Consider the following 17500-nt stretch of genomic DNA (forward strand, 5'->3'; position numbering starts at 1 on the left):
ATCTCATAATTAGGAGGTAGTATGTGATCATTTTTACTCATTATGACTTGTCATAATTTAGACTTTTATCTCATGATTAGGACTCGGTATGTTATAATTAGGTCTTTTTTTATGTTATATAAATATATCTTAAGATATATTAAGATTTACCAAAGCATGATTTTTTTTCTTATGTTTCGGAAATGTTGCCATAGCGGTGAGATCATAATGATGATATAACTGAGAGTGTATGAAATGCAGTGTTTGATTATTCCCTTTGTGTAGGTCAGGTGTTGTGATGTGAGGCATGCTGGGAGATGATCTTCCCGTTCACATATTCTATTTAATTTCTCATTCTGTTGTACAACCCCAAATCAGAAAAAGTTGGGACATTTTGTAAAATGCAATAAAATCAAGAATCTGTGATTTGTTAATTCTATTTAACCTTTTATTAGCTGACAAAAGTACAAAGAAACGTTTTCCAGTGTTTTCACTGACCAACATAATTGTATTTTGTAAATATGAACAAATTTTTATTTTGATGGCTGCAACACACCCCAAAAAAGACATGTTTACCACTGTGTCACATCACCTTTCCTTTTAATTACACTTTTTAATCATTTGGGAGTTGAGGATACTAATTGTTGGAGTTTTGGTAGTGGAATATTTGCCCAATCTTGTCTGATACGAGACAGCCGCTCAACAGTCTGTGGTCATCGTTGCCTGATTCTCCTTTTCATGATGGGTCATACATTTTCCATAAGATCATATCTGGACTGCAGTAAACAGGAGGAACATCTCTTCTATGGTGCAGAGTGTCTAGAAACCACTCAGTTTTAGCAGTGCAGAATGAGGCCTGGCATTGTCTTGCTTCCCAGGAAAGATGTCGTCTTGATGGCAGTTTATGTCTCTGTACGATCCAAATACATGCCTCCATGTCAATGGTCCAGCATCCAGAATCCAGAATCGGTCTGTCTTCGCCGGCCAAAGATGGTCAGCGCAGACCACAACGATCTGCCCAGGTTTGTCGGGCCCCATCCAATTGTGTCCCAGATCTTGTCGTAGCGAGTCACGCCATCGTGTTGCAGGGCGTCCGCGTGGCCGCTTGATGTCGATCGGCAACCAGAGGGTGACTTCGTGCGTCCATCTTTCGTCCGTCCGCCGCATCAGGTGCCCGTCCCAGCGCTTTTTGGCCTTGTTGGCCAAGTCCACCGCGTCGGCCACCCTGGTCATGGCCCGCAGCTGCTCGTTGCGTACGTGGTCGACCTGTTTAACCCCGATCATGCGGCGCTCGATTGCGCGTTCAGTCGCGGCCAGCTTTTGCCGGTCGGCCGCCGCCGCTGTCCAGGTCTCGGACCCATAAAGCATGGCTGGCAGGACGGTGCTGTTGAATAGGGCGGCCCTGATATCCGATGTCTTGGTGGCCGTCTCGGCAATTGAGCCAAAGCTGACCCAGGCGGCTCGGCGTCGTGGTGCCAGTTCTCGACCAATCCTGTGGTCGGTGGTTAGCTCCTGTCAATGGTACCTTCACAATAATGCAAGTTACCCATACCGTTTGCAATGATGCACCTCAATACCAGCACAGATGTTTGCTTTTGCTCCTGTCGCTGGTGAAAGTCTGGTTGGTCCCTTTCGTCTTTGGGACTGTGAACTCTGTGTCCATTTTCTCCCAGAAACAAGCTGAAACATGGACTCATCTGACCACAGCACACATTTCCACTGTCTTCTAGACCGTCTGAGATGAGCTCAGGCCCAGAGAACTCGCCGGCATCTCCACATAGAACTGATGTAAAGCTTTCTCCTTAACAGAGATTTAAATGGCATTTCTTAATGCAGAGTCAGACTGTGTTCAGTGAAAACGGTTTTCCAAATGACTCCTGAGCACATGTGTCTGTATTTAACGGATTAGCATGATGGTATCTTGTGCAATGCCATCTGAGGGCTCAAAGCTCACACACATTCAACAGAGGTTTACTGCCTTACCCAACACAGACTGAGATTTCTCTGGATTCCCTGAATCTTGTGACAGTATTATGTATGGAAGATGATGAAATGCATAAATTATTTGCAATCTTGCATTGAGGAATGTGATTTTTTAATTGTTTGACAATTCTCTCATGATATTTGGCACAAAGTGATGAGCCATGACCCATCTTTGCTTAGTAAGACTGAGAAGCACTTTTACACCCAAACACGATACCCTCAACTATTACCAGTTCACCTGCTCATTGCAGACTGTTTCAAAAGAGTTGGATAATATAATTTGGATAATCTTTTTACTTTTATTTGGTCTCAGTCCCAACTTTTTTGGGGTGTGTTCCAGCCATCAAAATCAAAATTTGTTCATATTTACAAAATACAATTATGTAGGTCAGTGAAAACACTGGAAAACGTTTCTTTGTACTTTTGTCAGTTAATAAAAGGTTAAATAGAATTAACAAATCACTGATTCTTGATTTTATTGCATTTTACAAAATGTCCCAACTTTTTCTGATTTGGGGTTGTAAATATGAAAATTAAACTCGACTTTATATAAGGATGTGATTCATCTGTGTGATTTATCAGTTCAACGCATTTCCACAATGCAAGAATGAACACGGAATAAACGTGTGTTTCCTCTCTCGCAGGACGAGGTTCTGACCGTGATCCGGAGAGTGGACGATAACTGGGCAGAAGGCATGCTGGGAGATAAGATTGGGATTTTTCCTATCCTATACGTTGAGGTAAGTGTATATGATTCCTATAATGCCCTTTTCACAAGATGTAAAACACGTCTCTGATGTCCACAGAGTGTGTCTGTGAAATTCCAGCTCAAAACCACCCCATAGATATTTTTTATAGCTTGTTAAAATTGTCACTTTTTGAGGATGAGCAAAAACACGCCGTTTTTGTGTGTGTCCCTTTAAATGCAAATGAGCTGCTGCTCCCGGCGCAGAGGGCGGAGCTTCAAGAGCTTGTGTGTGTGTGTATGTGTGTGTGTGTGTGTGTGTGTGTGTGTGTGTGTGTGTGTGTGTGTGTGTGTGTGTGTGTGTGTGTGTTAGCAGCTCTGTCACACACTCACGCACTGAAAATTTCGAAAACGTTCAGCCTTTTATGTTCAAACCAGAGTCGGACAAAGATGGAGAGACTCAAGAAGAAGTGACGACATGTAGAAACCAACATTTACGAATGGTTAGTTTATGAATTTATGAAGCTGATGTGGAGTTAACTATCTTCTAGTCAGTGATTAGCATATTCTGTCATGATAATCTATAAAACGTGTTCAGGGGGCGGGGTTTATGTAAATTTTAGGGTTTGTGATGTCACTAACCCGGGAGGAAGCTTGTGTGGTTCCTACCAGCCGTTTGTTGTAGTCCTTGAAAAGCGATTTCTGTAAAGAAAATATCTCTCTTTGCTTTGAACTTTGAGCGTCGTAATTTTGCAGATGTTGTTTATGATCAAACAGCAACATTACACACTAACTAAAGTAAAATCATAATCAACCGCCCCTTTAAATATGCATCAGGAGAAATGAAAGCTGGTTTAGTGTTTCAGGGATTTTAAGGCTTATAAAATACAAGAAGTCACTTGTGCTGGACTGAGACCGTGAGAAGCTGTGTGTGACGACGAGTGATGCATTATGGGTAATGCGAGTCGATTTTGAGCATGATTAGAGAGGAGAGAGGTTTGATTTCAGATGTCCTGATGTCCTTCAGCAGTTATTCATGAATGCAACACTTTATTTTGATAAACACATTGTCTGTGTAATACACATGAGAAACGAGAAAGGTCATATAATCTTGTGAACAAATTTGCACAAATATCATGGCATGATTTTTTTCAGCCAGGATCATGATCTTATCGCAATTCTGAGCAGTTCCTTATTTAAAAATACAGCCGTACAAGGGAACCAAACAAAAAAGAAAAAATATTTCACTTTATTTTATTTCATTATAGCATCTTTGTTATTAAAAAAAGAACAAAGATGAAAATGACACTCAGTAGGAAAAATACAGTATAAGAAATATGCGAATGAAATAAACAGTGCTTTATTTTTATTTATATTTATTTTTATTCTTATTAAAGCTGCTGAAGTTACTCAGTCGAGAGCAGTGAGAGATTTTATTTTAGTCTTTTGTTGTTTGATTAACATTTAAAAAAGCTTGAGTTTTTACTTATATTAAAATGTTTAAATCTGTAGGGCTGAAACTGAATAAGTTTGATGTAAATAATTATGGCATAAAAAGTCAAACCCACAACCAGTCATAATTATGACAAAGTCATCATTTTGACTTTTTATCTTATAATTATGAGTATTATCATACTTCTTATACGTATGTCATAGTTATTACTTAGTATATTATGATTTCAACTGTCATCATTTTAAATGTAGTTGACTGCAGTGACTGTATGAAGTTATTTCTGTGAAGGAAAATTAAATAAAGTTATAAGACGACCAAGATTGAAGTGGAACAAAAAGAGAAATGTGTTAACTTTTAACATAATAATTCCACAGCGTTACAGAAAATCATATGGGCCAATTTAATTATACACTACCATTCAAATGTTTGGGGTCAGTAGTTTTATTTTGTTTGTTTTTTTGTGAAAAAATGAATACTTTTATTTATCAAGGACACATTAAATTGATCAAATGTGACAGTAAAGACGTGTGTAACGTTACAGAATATTCTATTTCAAATAATGCTGTTCTTTTATTAATTAAAGAATCCTGAAAAATAAAATGTATCAGTTTCCACAAAACCAATATTTTCAAAATTGATGATAATCATAAATGTGTCTTGAGCATCAAATCATCACATTATAGTGATTTCTGAAGGATCATGTGACACTGAAGACTGGAGTAATGATGCTGAAAATTCAGCTTTGATCACAGGAATAAATTACACTTTACTATATATTCACATAGAAAACAGCTGATTTACATTGAAATAATGTTTCACTATTTTTACTGTATTTTTTTGTCAAATATGAAAAACATTACAAAAATCTTACCGACCCCAAACTTTTGAACGGTAGTGTATGTTTCAAAGAAAATATATTTTTAAATGTATTAGGCCGACACTGTAAATGACAGAGCGGATCGTAGTTGTGATGTTCTCATGGCGATTACAGCGAGAGTTCATCGTTTTCATTCCTTCTCAAACTCTGAATTTTCCTCATTCGGCTCCTGATTCGTGTGATTTCCGCTGATTGATTGGGACGTGTCCGGATCAAGGATGTCGATCACCAGATGAAAATGGGAAAATAAATGATGTTTATCTTTCTCGACTCCTCTGAGCTCATTTAAAGCCTGTCCTCGCGAGCTCAGTCTCGATCCTGCTTTACTGCCGGTCCGGAAATGATGTAATCGAGCTCCTCGTTCACAGTGTTCTGATCCGATTGGAACTTCTCATTGCTGTTCATGTGTTCACTGCAGGGAATGCTGGGATATGCACAACCACGGTGAATTACTTGAGCGTCATCAATCATCAGTCAAAAGAGAAAATGTGTAAAGAATATGAAGCCTATTTTTAGAAATAGTTTTTTTTTATGATGATGTTAATTTTTGTTACAATTAAGTAGGTACATTTATCCCTCAAAAAATTATATATGCATTGAATATTTATATAGTTTTAATATTATTATTAAATTGAATCAATGTTATATATTATTGTTGTATGAATAGAATAACTATATATATATATATATATTAGGGCTGGAGGAATTAACGCGTTACTCCTTAAAGTAACACCAGGTAACGTTTGCTCTCGGGGTCCCCCTACAGTTGGGAAACAGTATTGTCCTCTACTACTGTCGTAAACTCTGTCATCGTGCATTTGTTGACAACCATGATAGCCCTGAACACTGTAGGAGGAGGTCACATGCAGGTGTTCTGCTTGCGTCGCGTGTGAAATGTCTTCATCCCAGGTACAGTGGCATATATTTCAGCATGTCATATGAATACAATTTCATGGGTTTTATTTTTTTTCTAACGACAAATGATCGCGATGATCACGTTTACAAGCCAGTGTCATTATAGTAGCCTAGTCTATTGGTTACCGTTTTACTGAATCTATATGATACTTCAATGCAATGTTTGAGTGGTAGATAATAACCATATATCGTCAATATTATAATATCAAGCTACCATAAAGAAATCTGCAAATTTTACAAATCCATTTGCATTATAGCTTGAGGCAAGACAAATAATCATTACCTGATTCATGAAGATAAACGGAGGATAAGATAGCTTCCGTAACATAGTCAGGCGGACAAAAAAACACCCCAGACTACGGGGTGTCATTGGTTGTTGCGTTAAATGTTACCCAGATACAATAGTGCTATTTTCTGATTGGCTAACAACACCAGACGAACAACACCAGAGGAGACGCGCTTGAATTCCTGCCGGTTCCACAGTGAGAGCGGCGCGGCCAGAGTTTTGGGCGCTGCGGCATATTAAATATATTACAAATAGTTTTTCAGCGTGAGAAATACAATGTGTGGCGGGAGAGCGTGACAAAAGACCGAAATGAGTGACTGTCACGTTCAATGCGTGACACTTGACAGCCCTGCGATTTTAAGGAAGTGGCGGTGGTGCTGGAAGTGACGTATATGCCGTAAAGCAGTCGAGTTTTGTAGTTCAATTCAATTCAATTCAATTCAATTCAAATTTATTTGTATAGCGCTTTTCACAATACACATTGTCTCAAAGCAGCTTTACAGAAATTGCATTTCGGAAATGTACATAGAAAAATACAGTTAGTTAATCAAGTATTAATTTATGGCATAACATATCGCCGGCTTTGAGTCGTCTCTTCACAGGCGTCGAGTCGTCTCTTCACAGGCGTTGGGGCATCTGAAGTCTCCGTGAGAGGCTGGATACAAACTGGAGCTGACGAACGCTATTTACCTCGGGACTAGCGTCCCGAGATAACAGCAGAAAGGCAGATGGGAAATAATTAGCATAGCTGATGTTCATAATGTTAATGCATTCGAACCGATTCAGCAGTATCAAAGGTTAAGCATTAAGTGAATGCTTGGTTAAAGAGATGCGTCTTTAATCTAGTTTTAAACTGGGACAGCGAGTCTGAGGCTCGTACAATATCAGGAAGGCTATTCCAGAGTTTAGGAGCTAAATGCGAGAACGCCCTCCCTCCTTTAGTGGACTTAGATATCCTAGGAATGACCAGAAGCCTCGAATTTAGTGATCTTAAAGAGCGCGATGGATTGTATGGCGATAGAAGGTCTGTTAAATACACAGGAGCTAAACCATTTAGGGCTTTATAGGTCAGTAGGAATACTTTGTAATTGATACGTAACTTAATAGGTAACCAGTGTAGAGATGATAAAATAGGTGTTATATGATCATATTTTCTTGATCTAGTAAGAACTCTAGCAGCTGCATTTTGCACTAACTGTAGCTTGTTAATTGAGGATGTAGGACAGCCAGCTAATAAAGCATTACAGTAATCTAGTCTCGAGGTCATGAAAGTATGAACTAACTTTTCTGCATCAGAAACAGATAGCATGTTGCGTAGCTTAGCAATGTTTCTAAGGTGGAAAAAGGCTGTTCTTGTAATATATGAAATATGATTTTCGAAAGTCAAGTTGCGGTCTAGTATAACACCCAGGTCTTTTACTGTAGTGGACAAAGTAACAGGACATCCTTCTAAATTAAAGTTGTATTGTAAGTGAGTTTGTGGGTAGTTTTTTGGACCAATAAGTAGTACCTCCGTTTTATCTGAATTTAATAGCAGGAAATTACACGTCATCCAGCATTTTATATCATTTAGACACTCTGTCAATTTAGATAAGTTAGTGTTTTCATCTGGTCGTGATGAGATATATAATTGAGTGTCATCAGCATAACAGTGGAAATTAATTCCATGTTTTCTTATAATATTACCAAGTGGCAGCATATATATTGAGAATAGCAGAGGACCTAACACCGATCCTTGCGGCACTCCATAGTCTACTGACGTTCCCCATTTAGACAGACAAAATGGTAACGGTCTGATAAGTAAGATCTAAACCAGCTTAATGCCTGTCCCTGAACACCAGTGTAGTTTTGTAGTCGATCCAGGAGTATTTTATGATCGATAGTGTCGAACGCAGCGCTTAGATCGAGTAGAACTAGTATTGAGATACAGCCTTGGTCAGAAGCTAAAAGTAAATCATTTGTAATTTTAACTAGCGCAGTTTCTGTGCTATGATGCGGTCTGAATCCCGACTGGAATTTTTCATAGATATCATTTTCTTGTAAGAAAGAGCACAATTGAGCGGACACAATTTTTTCTAGTATTTTAGACATAAATGGAAGATTTGAGATGGGTCTGTAATTTGCTAAGTTATTTGGATCTAATTGCGGTTTCTTAATGAGAGGTTTTATTACTGCCAGCTTGAATATTTTTGGAACATGACCTAAAAATAAAGACGAGTTAATAATATTAAGAAGAGGCTCTTCGACTACAGGTAACACTTCTTTCAGTAGTTTAGTGGGTATTGGATCTAATAAACATGTTGTTGGTTTCGATGCAATGATAAGTTTATTTAGCTCTTCCTGTCCTATAGTTGTAAATCGGTGTAGTTGTTCTAGAGGGGCCATAATTGAGGCTGAATCATAAGACATCATAGAGGATTGTATATTTACAATTGTGTTTCGGATGCTTTCTATTTTCTCATTGAAGTAATTCATAAAATCATTACTACTATATTGTAATGGAATATTTTGCTCTGGTGATGTTTGTTTATTTGTTAGTCTAGCCACGGTGTTGAATAAAAACCTTGGATTATTTTGGTTATTTTCTATTAGTTTGCGGAGATGCTCAGCCCTTGCTGCTTTTAGAGCCTTTTTATAACGTGACATACTGTCTTTCCACGCGATTCTAAAGACCTCTAAATTAGTTTGTTTCCATTTACGCTCTAAGTTACGAGTTTCTCTCTTGATTGCATGCGTAGCACTGTTGTACCATGGTGCTTTAGTTTTCTCTCTTACCTTTTTTAATCTAATTGGTGCAACAATATCTAGTGTACTAGAGAACATGGTGCTCAAACTGCTAGTCATTTCCTCTAGTTCATCTGTTTGTTTGGGTGCACTGCGCAGCTGAGATAGATCAGGTAAGCTATTTGAGAATCTATCTATAGTGGTTGGAAGGATTGTTCTGCCTGGTCGATAACGTTGCGCAACGTGACAAATTTCAGCAGTACGTATTATACAAGTTACCATGTAATGATCAGTGAGATCATCACTTTGCGGTATAATATCTATATCAGTTGGATTGGTTCCATATGATATAATTAAATCTAGTGTATGATTTAGACGATGAGTGGGACCGCTGACGTTTTGCGTGACCCCAAAGGAGTTTAATAAATCTGTAAACGCAGCCCCTAACGCATCATTTGTGTTATCTACGTGTATGTTAAAGTCTCCAACAATTATTGCTTTATCGACATTGACCAATAGATCTGAGAGAAAGTATGCAAACTCTTTTAGGAAATCAGCATAGGGCCCTGGAGGTCTATATAGGGTAGCCAAGGCTAGAGATAATATGGATTTGTTTCTTGCATCTAAGAGCGTAACATTTAGCACAAGTACTTCATAGTTCTCTTTGTTCGCCGGTTACTACCCGAAACCCGAAGTTTAAAAGTACGATTAAAAACGCTACAGACGCCGTCAGGCTATGGCAGACGTGTCATTCAACCTTGTAAGTCGATGTACCATCACAAGAGACTTGGAAATATATTATGAAGGTTGAAAAGTTACCTGGTGTTACTTTAAGATTAATTTGAGATGTTCAGCGTATTAAAAAAAATAACACACTTGATGCAACACTTTTTTTTGCCTCGTTTTAATGTTGCGGCTGCTATTGTGAGTGTGATATACCGCTCAGATAATGTAAACTTTCTCAGTAGACTTCTGTTTGCAAGAGCACTACTGAGCGGATGGTAAATGACCTGCTCTGATCACATGCTCTGGTAATAATACCTTTGTAGGACTATACCATATTTTGATAATTAGTCAAACAATAAATCTGTTAAATCTGAGTATGTTGCATAGAACGGAATGAAGAATAATATACTGATGTTTAATATTATTTTAATATAGGGCTATTTTCTGTCAGATTCTGTCTGTCTTTTCTTTTTTTCCTGTTTAATTTTTTTAATTAGGTGATTCTACATTTAAATATTGATGATTACAAGCTTGGGGGAAATGCGATTAATTGCGATTAATCACAGCAAATTGTGCGATTAATTAGTTAGTTTTTTTAATCGATTCCCAGCCCTAATATAAGATTTTTGATTATATTCATATATATATATAGTCAAAATAATATATAATTAATGTATTAATTATATAATTAATAATAATCACTTCCTTTTTTCTTTTCTTTTGCATTACAGTAGGCTAATGAGATTTTTGAGGACATAATTTCCCAAATCTAAATCGTCCTAGAACGGGCTTCATTTTCTGTAAGCAAATGTTTTATTTCAGTCTTTTGATGTTCTTGAGAGTTTTAGTGATGAAAATCTGCTGCAAACGCTCCTTTAAACACGTTACTGAACACAGCAGGAGGAGAGACTTTTCCCTGTGTAGCGCTTTGGGTTTGAGGAAAGCGCAATACAAATAAAATGTATTGTTATTATTATTACTTTGGTGAGATCATGGTGAAGAGGAGAGACGCTCACAGTCACAGCTTCATAAAACACACACACACACACACTTACAGACACACACTCTCTCTCACACACTCACACATGCGCACACACACACTTGTGCGCACACACACACACACACACTCTCACACACCTACACTCACTTACAAACACACACTCATTCTCTCTCGGACACACAATCACTCTCTCTCACACAAACACGCGCACACACACACACACATGCTCTCTCTCACTCACTCACACATGCGCACACACACACACTCTCACACACCTACACTCACTTACAAACACACACTCATTCTCTCTCGGACACACACTCACTCTCTCTCACACAAACACGCGCACACACACACACATGCTCTCTCTCACTCTCTCTCTCTCACACACACACGTTAAAACACACTTGATATAAATAGTTTTTGATAGCGCATCTTTATTCCCTCAGATCGTGAGTTATTTCTGCGGGTCTGACAGCGTGTCATTATTCTCTACACACTCGCGCTTTGTGATTTTCCAGTTTTCGCGTGGCATAATTACTCTGCATGATGGGCTCTATTATTGGCACAATTAGCCAACAATCTGAAGGCGTCTGAACTCCTCGCGTCTCAGCGAGAGCGTGACCTGCAGTATACAGTATATTAACCACATTCACCACTGAGGTTTGAAAGTTCACGACCGCATTAACGAGCTCCTGCGCGCCGGGATCCTAATGAACCGTCACGTGACCCACCGAGCTCCTAATGAACCTAATGAATTTTTCTATTTCTATTTTTGGTTTTCTTTCAATTCCTGGCAGCTAATGTGATAATGTGAATGTGTAATACCTCTTGTTCTTATGGCATTAAATAAAATGTAAAAAAAAAATGACGTGTGATTAGGCTTGTTCGACTTGAACCGGCGCTGCAAAGACCGAACGGTTGATGACATCAAAGTACCGCGAGAGCGATTCAAAAGCATAAGGAGCCGTCTGCTCTCTAATCGCTCTCGCGGTACTTTGATGTCATAAATCGATCGGTCTTTGCAGCGCCGGTTCAAGTAGACAGTAATAGAGGTTCAAGTCAAACAACCCAATTATCTTGTTGTTTCTGGCGGGTCACATGACGGTTCATTAGGTCACGTGACACACCAGAAACAACAAGATAATCCCGCTTCATTTTTTATTTTACTACAAGAGGTGTTACATATTCACATTATCAAATTAACATTAGCTGCCAAAAATTACATTTAATCTAGTGTTGTTTGTCAAATCATTATGTTTTCAGCGCTTTATTGTTTTTTGTTTGTTCCATAATGTTATTTTATTATTTAAAGTCAATTTTTAAAACGTGAAAAATATGGATTGCACTCTTTTTTCATGTATATGGTATTTTCCTAACAAAATAAATAACTGTATAATATGTTTTTCTTTACTTTCCAAATTGTCATTCTGCGTGCGTGTAAAAAGCACATCAAATACACACATTTCTATCATACACTTCAGTTTTCTACTAATAAAGGTTTCTAAATCTTTCCAAAATAATATTGAGTAAACCGTGAAAAAACAGATGCAAAATAGTTCACAGCTTAAATCTTTCCAAAACACGCTTAGCAAGATAAATTCTGTGAAGAATTTGGTAAGAAATTTAGGTAACACTTTACAATAAGGTTCATTGGTTAATATTACATTAGTTAGCATGAACTAATAATAAACTGCACGTATACAGCATTTATTAATCTTTGTTAATGTCAATTTCAACATTTACTAATACTTTATTAAATCTTGTTAACATAAGTTAATGCACTGAACTAACAATGAACAGCTGTATTTTTATTAACTAACATTAATAGAGATTAACTAATACAGTAACATGTATTTCTCATGGTTAGTTTGTTAGTAAATACATTAATGTTAACTAATGAAGCATTGTAAAGTGTTACCGACACTTCCTTAATTTTTTTAACACAAAACTTATTTGGCAATTTCATGCTTTGACCCAAGAGATATTGCTAATCACTCGTAATTACAGCCGTTACTGTGTGATGTGACATCACCTCTGTTTGTGTTTATGAATTCATCAGTCTCTCTCGTTATTACAGTTTTCCAAACCCATTGTGATGTTTATAGCTTGTAACGACTCCAGTATTATGCATATGAGTAATTCACTGCTGAAATGACTGCCTCCTGTCAGAGTAATAATATTCTGACCTTCAGAATGTGTGTGTGTGTGTGTGTGTGTGTGTGTGTGTGTGTGTGTGTGTGTGTGTGTGTGTGTGTGTGTGTGTGTGAGAGAGAGAGAGAGAGAGAGAGAGCCACACATAGACCGACCGCTGCGCCTGTGCGGTCAATCAGCCTAATTTACATATCATTTGCATAACATTAGCATATTTATGAATGCTGGATTATGGATAGAAACAAAGGGCCTGAGTCACTTCTGATCCGCCGTGTGTGTTTGATCACTGCAGACACACACATCTGCTTTAGTTTGCTTTCATTCATCAAAACATCACGACGGAAATGAAGAGCTGAAGTTCAGGGAGGGATTGACCTGAAAATGCTTTCATATTTTCATATTGTTTCAATTATTGTGAACAACTACGGTTGCACAAATAATCGGTGTGTGTGTGTGTGTGAGTGAGTGAGTGAGTCAGTGAGTGAGAGAGAGAGAGTGTGAGAGAGATATTGTGAGTGTGTGTGTGGGGTTGAGAGAGTGTGCAATTGTGTGTGTGTGAGAGAGAGAGAGAGAGAGAGAGAGAGAGAGAGAGAGTGTGTTTGAGTGAGTGTGTTTGTGTGAGAGTGTGTGTCTGTGTGTGTGAGAGAGAGAGAGAGAGAGAGAGAGAGAGTGTGTTTGAGTGAGTGTGTTTGTGTGAGAGTGTGTGTCTGTGTGTGTGAGATAGAGAGAGAGTGTGAGTGAGTGAGTGAGTTAGTGTGTGTGTGTTTGTGAGAGAGTGTTTGTGTGAGAGTGTGTGTGAGTGAGAGCGAGAGAGAGTGTGTGTGTGTGTGTGTGTGTGTGTGTGTGTGTGTGTGTGTGTGTGTGTTTGTCTGTGTGTTTGTGAGAGAATGTTTGTGTGAGTGTGTGAGTGAGAGTGTGTGTGTGTGAGAGAGAGAGAGAGTGTGTGTGTGTGTGTGCGTGCATTTGAGTGTGTGTGTGTGTGAGAGTGTGAGTGAGTTAGTGTGTGTGTGTGTGTGAGTTACTTTGTGAGAGAGTGTTTGTGTGAGAGTGTGTGTGAGTGAGAAAGAGAGAGTGTGTGTGTGTGTGTGTCTCGCTCACAGCTCTCTGCCTCTGTCAACCATTGATTACACTCACACGATGTTTGATTTGCTGCGTTCTGTTAATAAACCCCATAATATAACGTGTTGATGATGAATCTGATGACATTATTAAAGCAGACGGACGAGAGTGTATCAGTTTCAGCTCAGACTGAAGAACTGCTTTAGTAATTCTGAGGGATTTGATCTGTCGAGGCGTAATTTCCTCTCGTGCTTTCTTTTCTGTCCGTCTGTGATGTTTGTGTGTGTGTGTGTGTGTGTGTGTGTGTGTCTGACTCTGCTGGACTGCTGATGTGTGTTCAGCTCAAAATCATCAGGGTTTGATTTCTGTTCAGTAGTTCATTAGGAGTCAACATGGAGTAACTTTAAATATCATAAAAACAGTTATTGTGCATATTTGATCATTTCTGTGTTTGTGCCGTGTTTTTCTACCTTTATCATCACTCAATGTGTGTGTGAGAGAGAAAAAGTGTGTGTGTGTGTGTGTGGGTGTGAGAGAGTGTGTGTGTGTGATGCGTGTCAATGGGGTCCAAAACCATTGGTTTTGATGATATTGCATTGTTCTGGTTCCTCCAGCTGAACGAAGCAGCGAAGCAGCTGATGGAAATGGACAAGGCGTCCCCGATCCCGGGCCCGAGCGCAGATCCCGGTTCTCCCGCCGCCGTCAGCTGTAACGGGAACGTCCACCGGCGCGCGGAGGGGAAGAAGAACGCGAAGAAGCGGCACTCGTTCACGGCGCTCAGCGTGACCCAGCGCTCGGCTCAGGTGTTCGGGAACAACAGACACTCCATGGAGATCAGCGCTCCGGTTCTCATCAGCTCCTCTGATCCACGAGCAGCCGCTCGCATCACAGACTGTCCACACACACACCTGTCCTCCAGCGCACCCGCGTCACAGGTACACTCACACACCTGTCCTCCAGCGCACCCGCGTCACAGGTACACACACACACACCTGTCCTCCAGCGCACCCGCGTCACAGGTACACACTCACACACACACACCGGTCCTCCAGCGCACCCGCATCACAGACTGTCCACACACACACCTGTCCTCCAGCGCACCCGCATCACAGGTACACACACACACACCGGTCCTCCAGCGCACCCGCATCACAGGTACACTCACACACCTGTCCTCCAGCGCACCCGCGTCACAGGTACACACACACACACACACACCGGTCCTCCAGCGCACCCGCATCACAGGTACACACACACACACACACACACCTGTCCTCCAGCGCACCCGCGTCACAGGTACACACACACACACACACACACCTGTCCTCCAGCGCACCCGCGTCACAGGTACACACACACACACACACACACACCTGTCCTCCAGCGCACCCGCGTCACAGGTACACACACACTCACACACACCTGTCCTCCAGCGCACCCGCGTCACATGTACACTCACACACACACACACCGGTCCTCCAGCGCACCCGCGTCACAGGTACACACACACACACACACACACCTGTCCTCCAGCGCACCCGCGTCACAGGTACACACACACACACACACACACACACCTGTCCTCCAGCGCACCCGCGTCACAGGTACACACACACTCACACACACCTGTCCTCCAGCGCACCCGCGTCACAGGTACACTCACACACACACACCTGTCCTCCAGCGCACCCGCGTCACAGGTACACACAGACACACCTGTCCTCCAGCGCACCCGCGTCACAGGTACACTCACACACACACACCTGTCCTCCAGCGCACCCGCGTCACAGGTACACACACACACACCTGTCCTCCAGCGCACCCGCGTCACAGGTACACTCACACACACACACCTGTCCTCCAGCGCACCCGCGTCACAGGTACACACAGACACACACCTGACCTCCAGCACACCCGCGTCACAGGTACACACACACACCTGTCCTCCAGCGCACCCGCGTCACAGGTACACTCACACACACCTGTCCTCCAGCGCACCCGCGTCACAGGTACACACACACACACCGGTCCTCCAGCGCACCCGCGTCACAGGTACACACACACACACACACACACCTGTCCTCCAGCGCACCCGCGTCACAGGTACACACACACACACACACACACACCTGTCCTCCAGCGCACCCGCGTCACAGGTACACACACACACACACACACACACACACCTGTCCTCCAGCGCACCCGCGTCACAGGTACACACACACTCACACACACCTGTCCTCCAGCGCACCCGCGTCACAGGTACACTCACACACACACACCTGTCCTCCAGCGCACCCGCGTCACAGGTACACACAGACACACCTGTCCTCCAGCGCACCCGCGTCACAGGTACACTCACACACCTGTCCTCCAGCGCACCCGCGTCACAGGTACACACACACACACCTGTCCTCCAGCGCACCCGCGTCACAGGTACACACACACACACACCTGTCCTCCAGCGCACCCGCGTCACAGGTACACTCACACACCTGTCCTCCAGCGCAGCCGCGTCACAGGTACACACACACACACCTGTCCTACAGCGCACCCGCGTCACAGGTACACACACACACACACACACCTGTCCTCCAGCGCACCCGCGTCACAGGTACACACACACACACACACACCTGTCCTCCAGCGCACCCACGTCACAGGTACACACACACCTGTCCTCCAGCGCACCCGCGTCACAGGTACACACACACCTGTCCTCCAGCGCACCCGCGTCACAGGTACACACACACACACACACACCTGTCCTCCAGCGCACCCGTGTCACAGGTACACACACACACACACACACCTGTCCTCCAGCGCACCCGCGTCACAGGTACACACACACACACACACACCTGTCCTCCAGCGCACCCACGTCACAGGTACACACACACACACACACACACACCTGTCCTCCAGCGCACCCGCGTCACAGGTACACACACACACACACACACACACCTGTCCTCCAGCGCACCCGCGTCACAGGTACACACACACACACACACCTGTCCTCCAGCACACCCGCGTCACAGGTACACACACACACACACCTGACCTCCAGCACACCCGCATCACAGGTACACACACACACACACCTGACCTCCAGCACATCCGCATCACAGGTACACACACACACACACACACACACACACACACACCTGTCCTGCAGCGCACCCAATTCACAGGTACACACACACACACACCTGACCTCCAGCACACCCGCATCACAGGTACACTCACACACACACCTGACCTCCAGCACACCCGCATCACAGGTACACACACACCTGACCTCCAGCACATCCGCATCACAGGTACACACACACACACACACACACCTGTCCTCCAGCACACCCGCGTCACAGGTACACACACACACACACCTGACCTCCAGCACACCCGCATCACAGGTACACACACACACACACACACACCTGTCCTGCAGCGCACCCGCATCACAGGTACACTCACACACACACACCTGTCCTCCAGCACACCCGCGTTACAGGCACACACACACACACCTGTCCTCCAGCGCACCCGCGTTACAGGCACACACACACACCTGACCTCCAGCACACCCGCATCACAGGTACACTCACACACACACACCTGTCCTCCAGCACACCTGCGTCACAGGTACACACACA

At 42.3% G+C, this 17500-nt stretch overlaps 1 protein-coding gene across 1 annotated transcript in view; it reads left to right on the forward strand.

Annotated features, from left to right (window-relative positions):
- LOC143723736 (E3 ubiquitin-protein ligase SH3RF3-like) overlaps window positions 1-17500 on the forward strand; it is a 149062-nt gene that overhangs the window by 100972 nt on the left and 30590 nt on the right. The window contains exons 3-4 of the mRNA XM_077216486.1: window positions 2607-2702; window positions 14456-14776. Coding sequence (XP_077072601.1) covers window positions 2607-2702; window positions 14456-14776 — 417 coding nt within the window. The remainder of the gene's footprint in view (window positions 1-2606; window positions 2703-14455; window positions 14777-17500) is intronic.

The sequence above is a fragment of the Siphateles boraxobius genome, unplaced genomic scaffold, assembly GCF_051911475.1.
Source record: "Siphateles boraxobius isolate OS27281-9 unplaced genomic scaffold, OSU_SipBor_1 7, whole genome shotgun sequence".
NCBI lineage: Eukaryota > Metazoa > Chordata > Actinopteri > Cypriniformes > Leuciscidae > Siphateles > Siphateles boraxobius.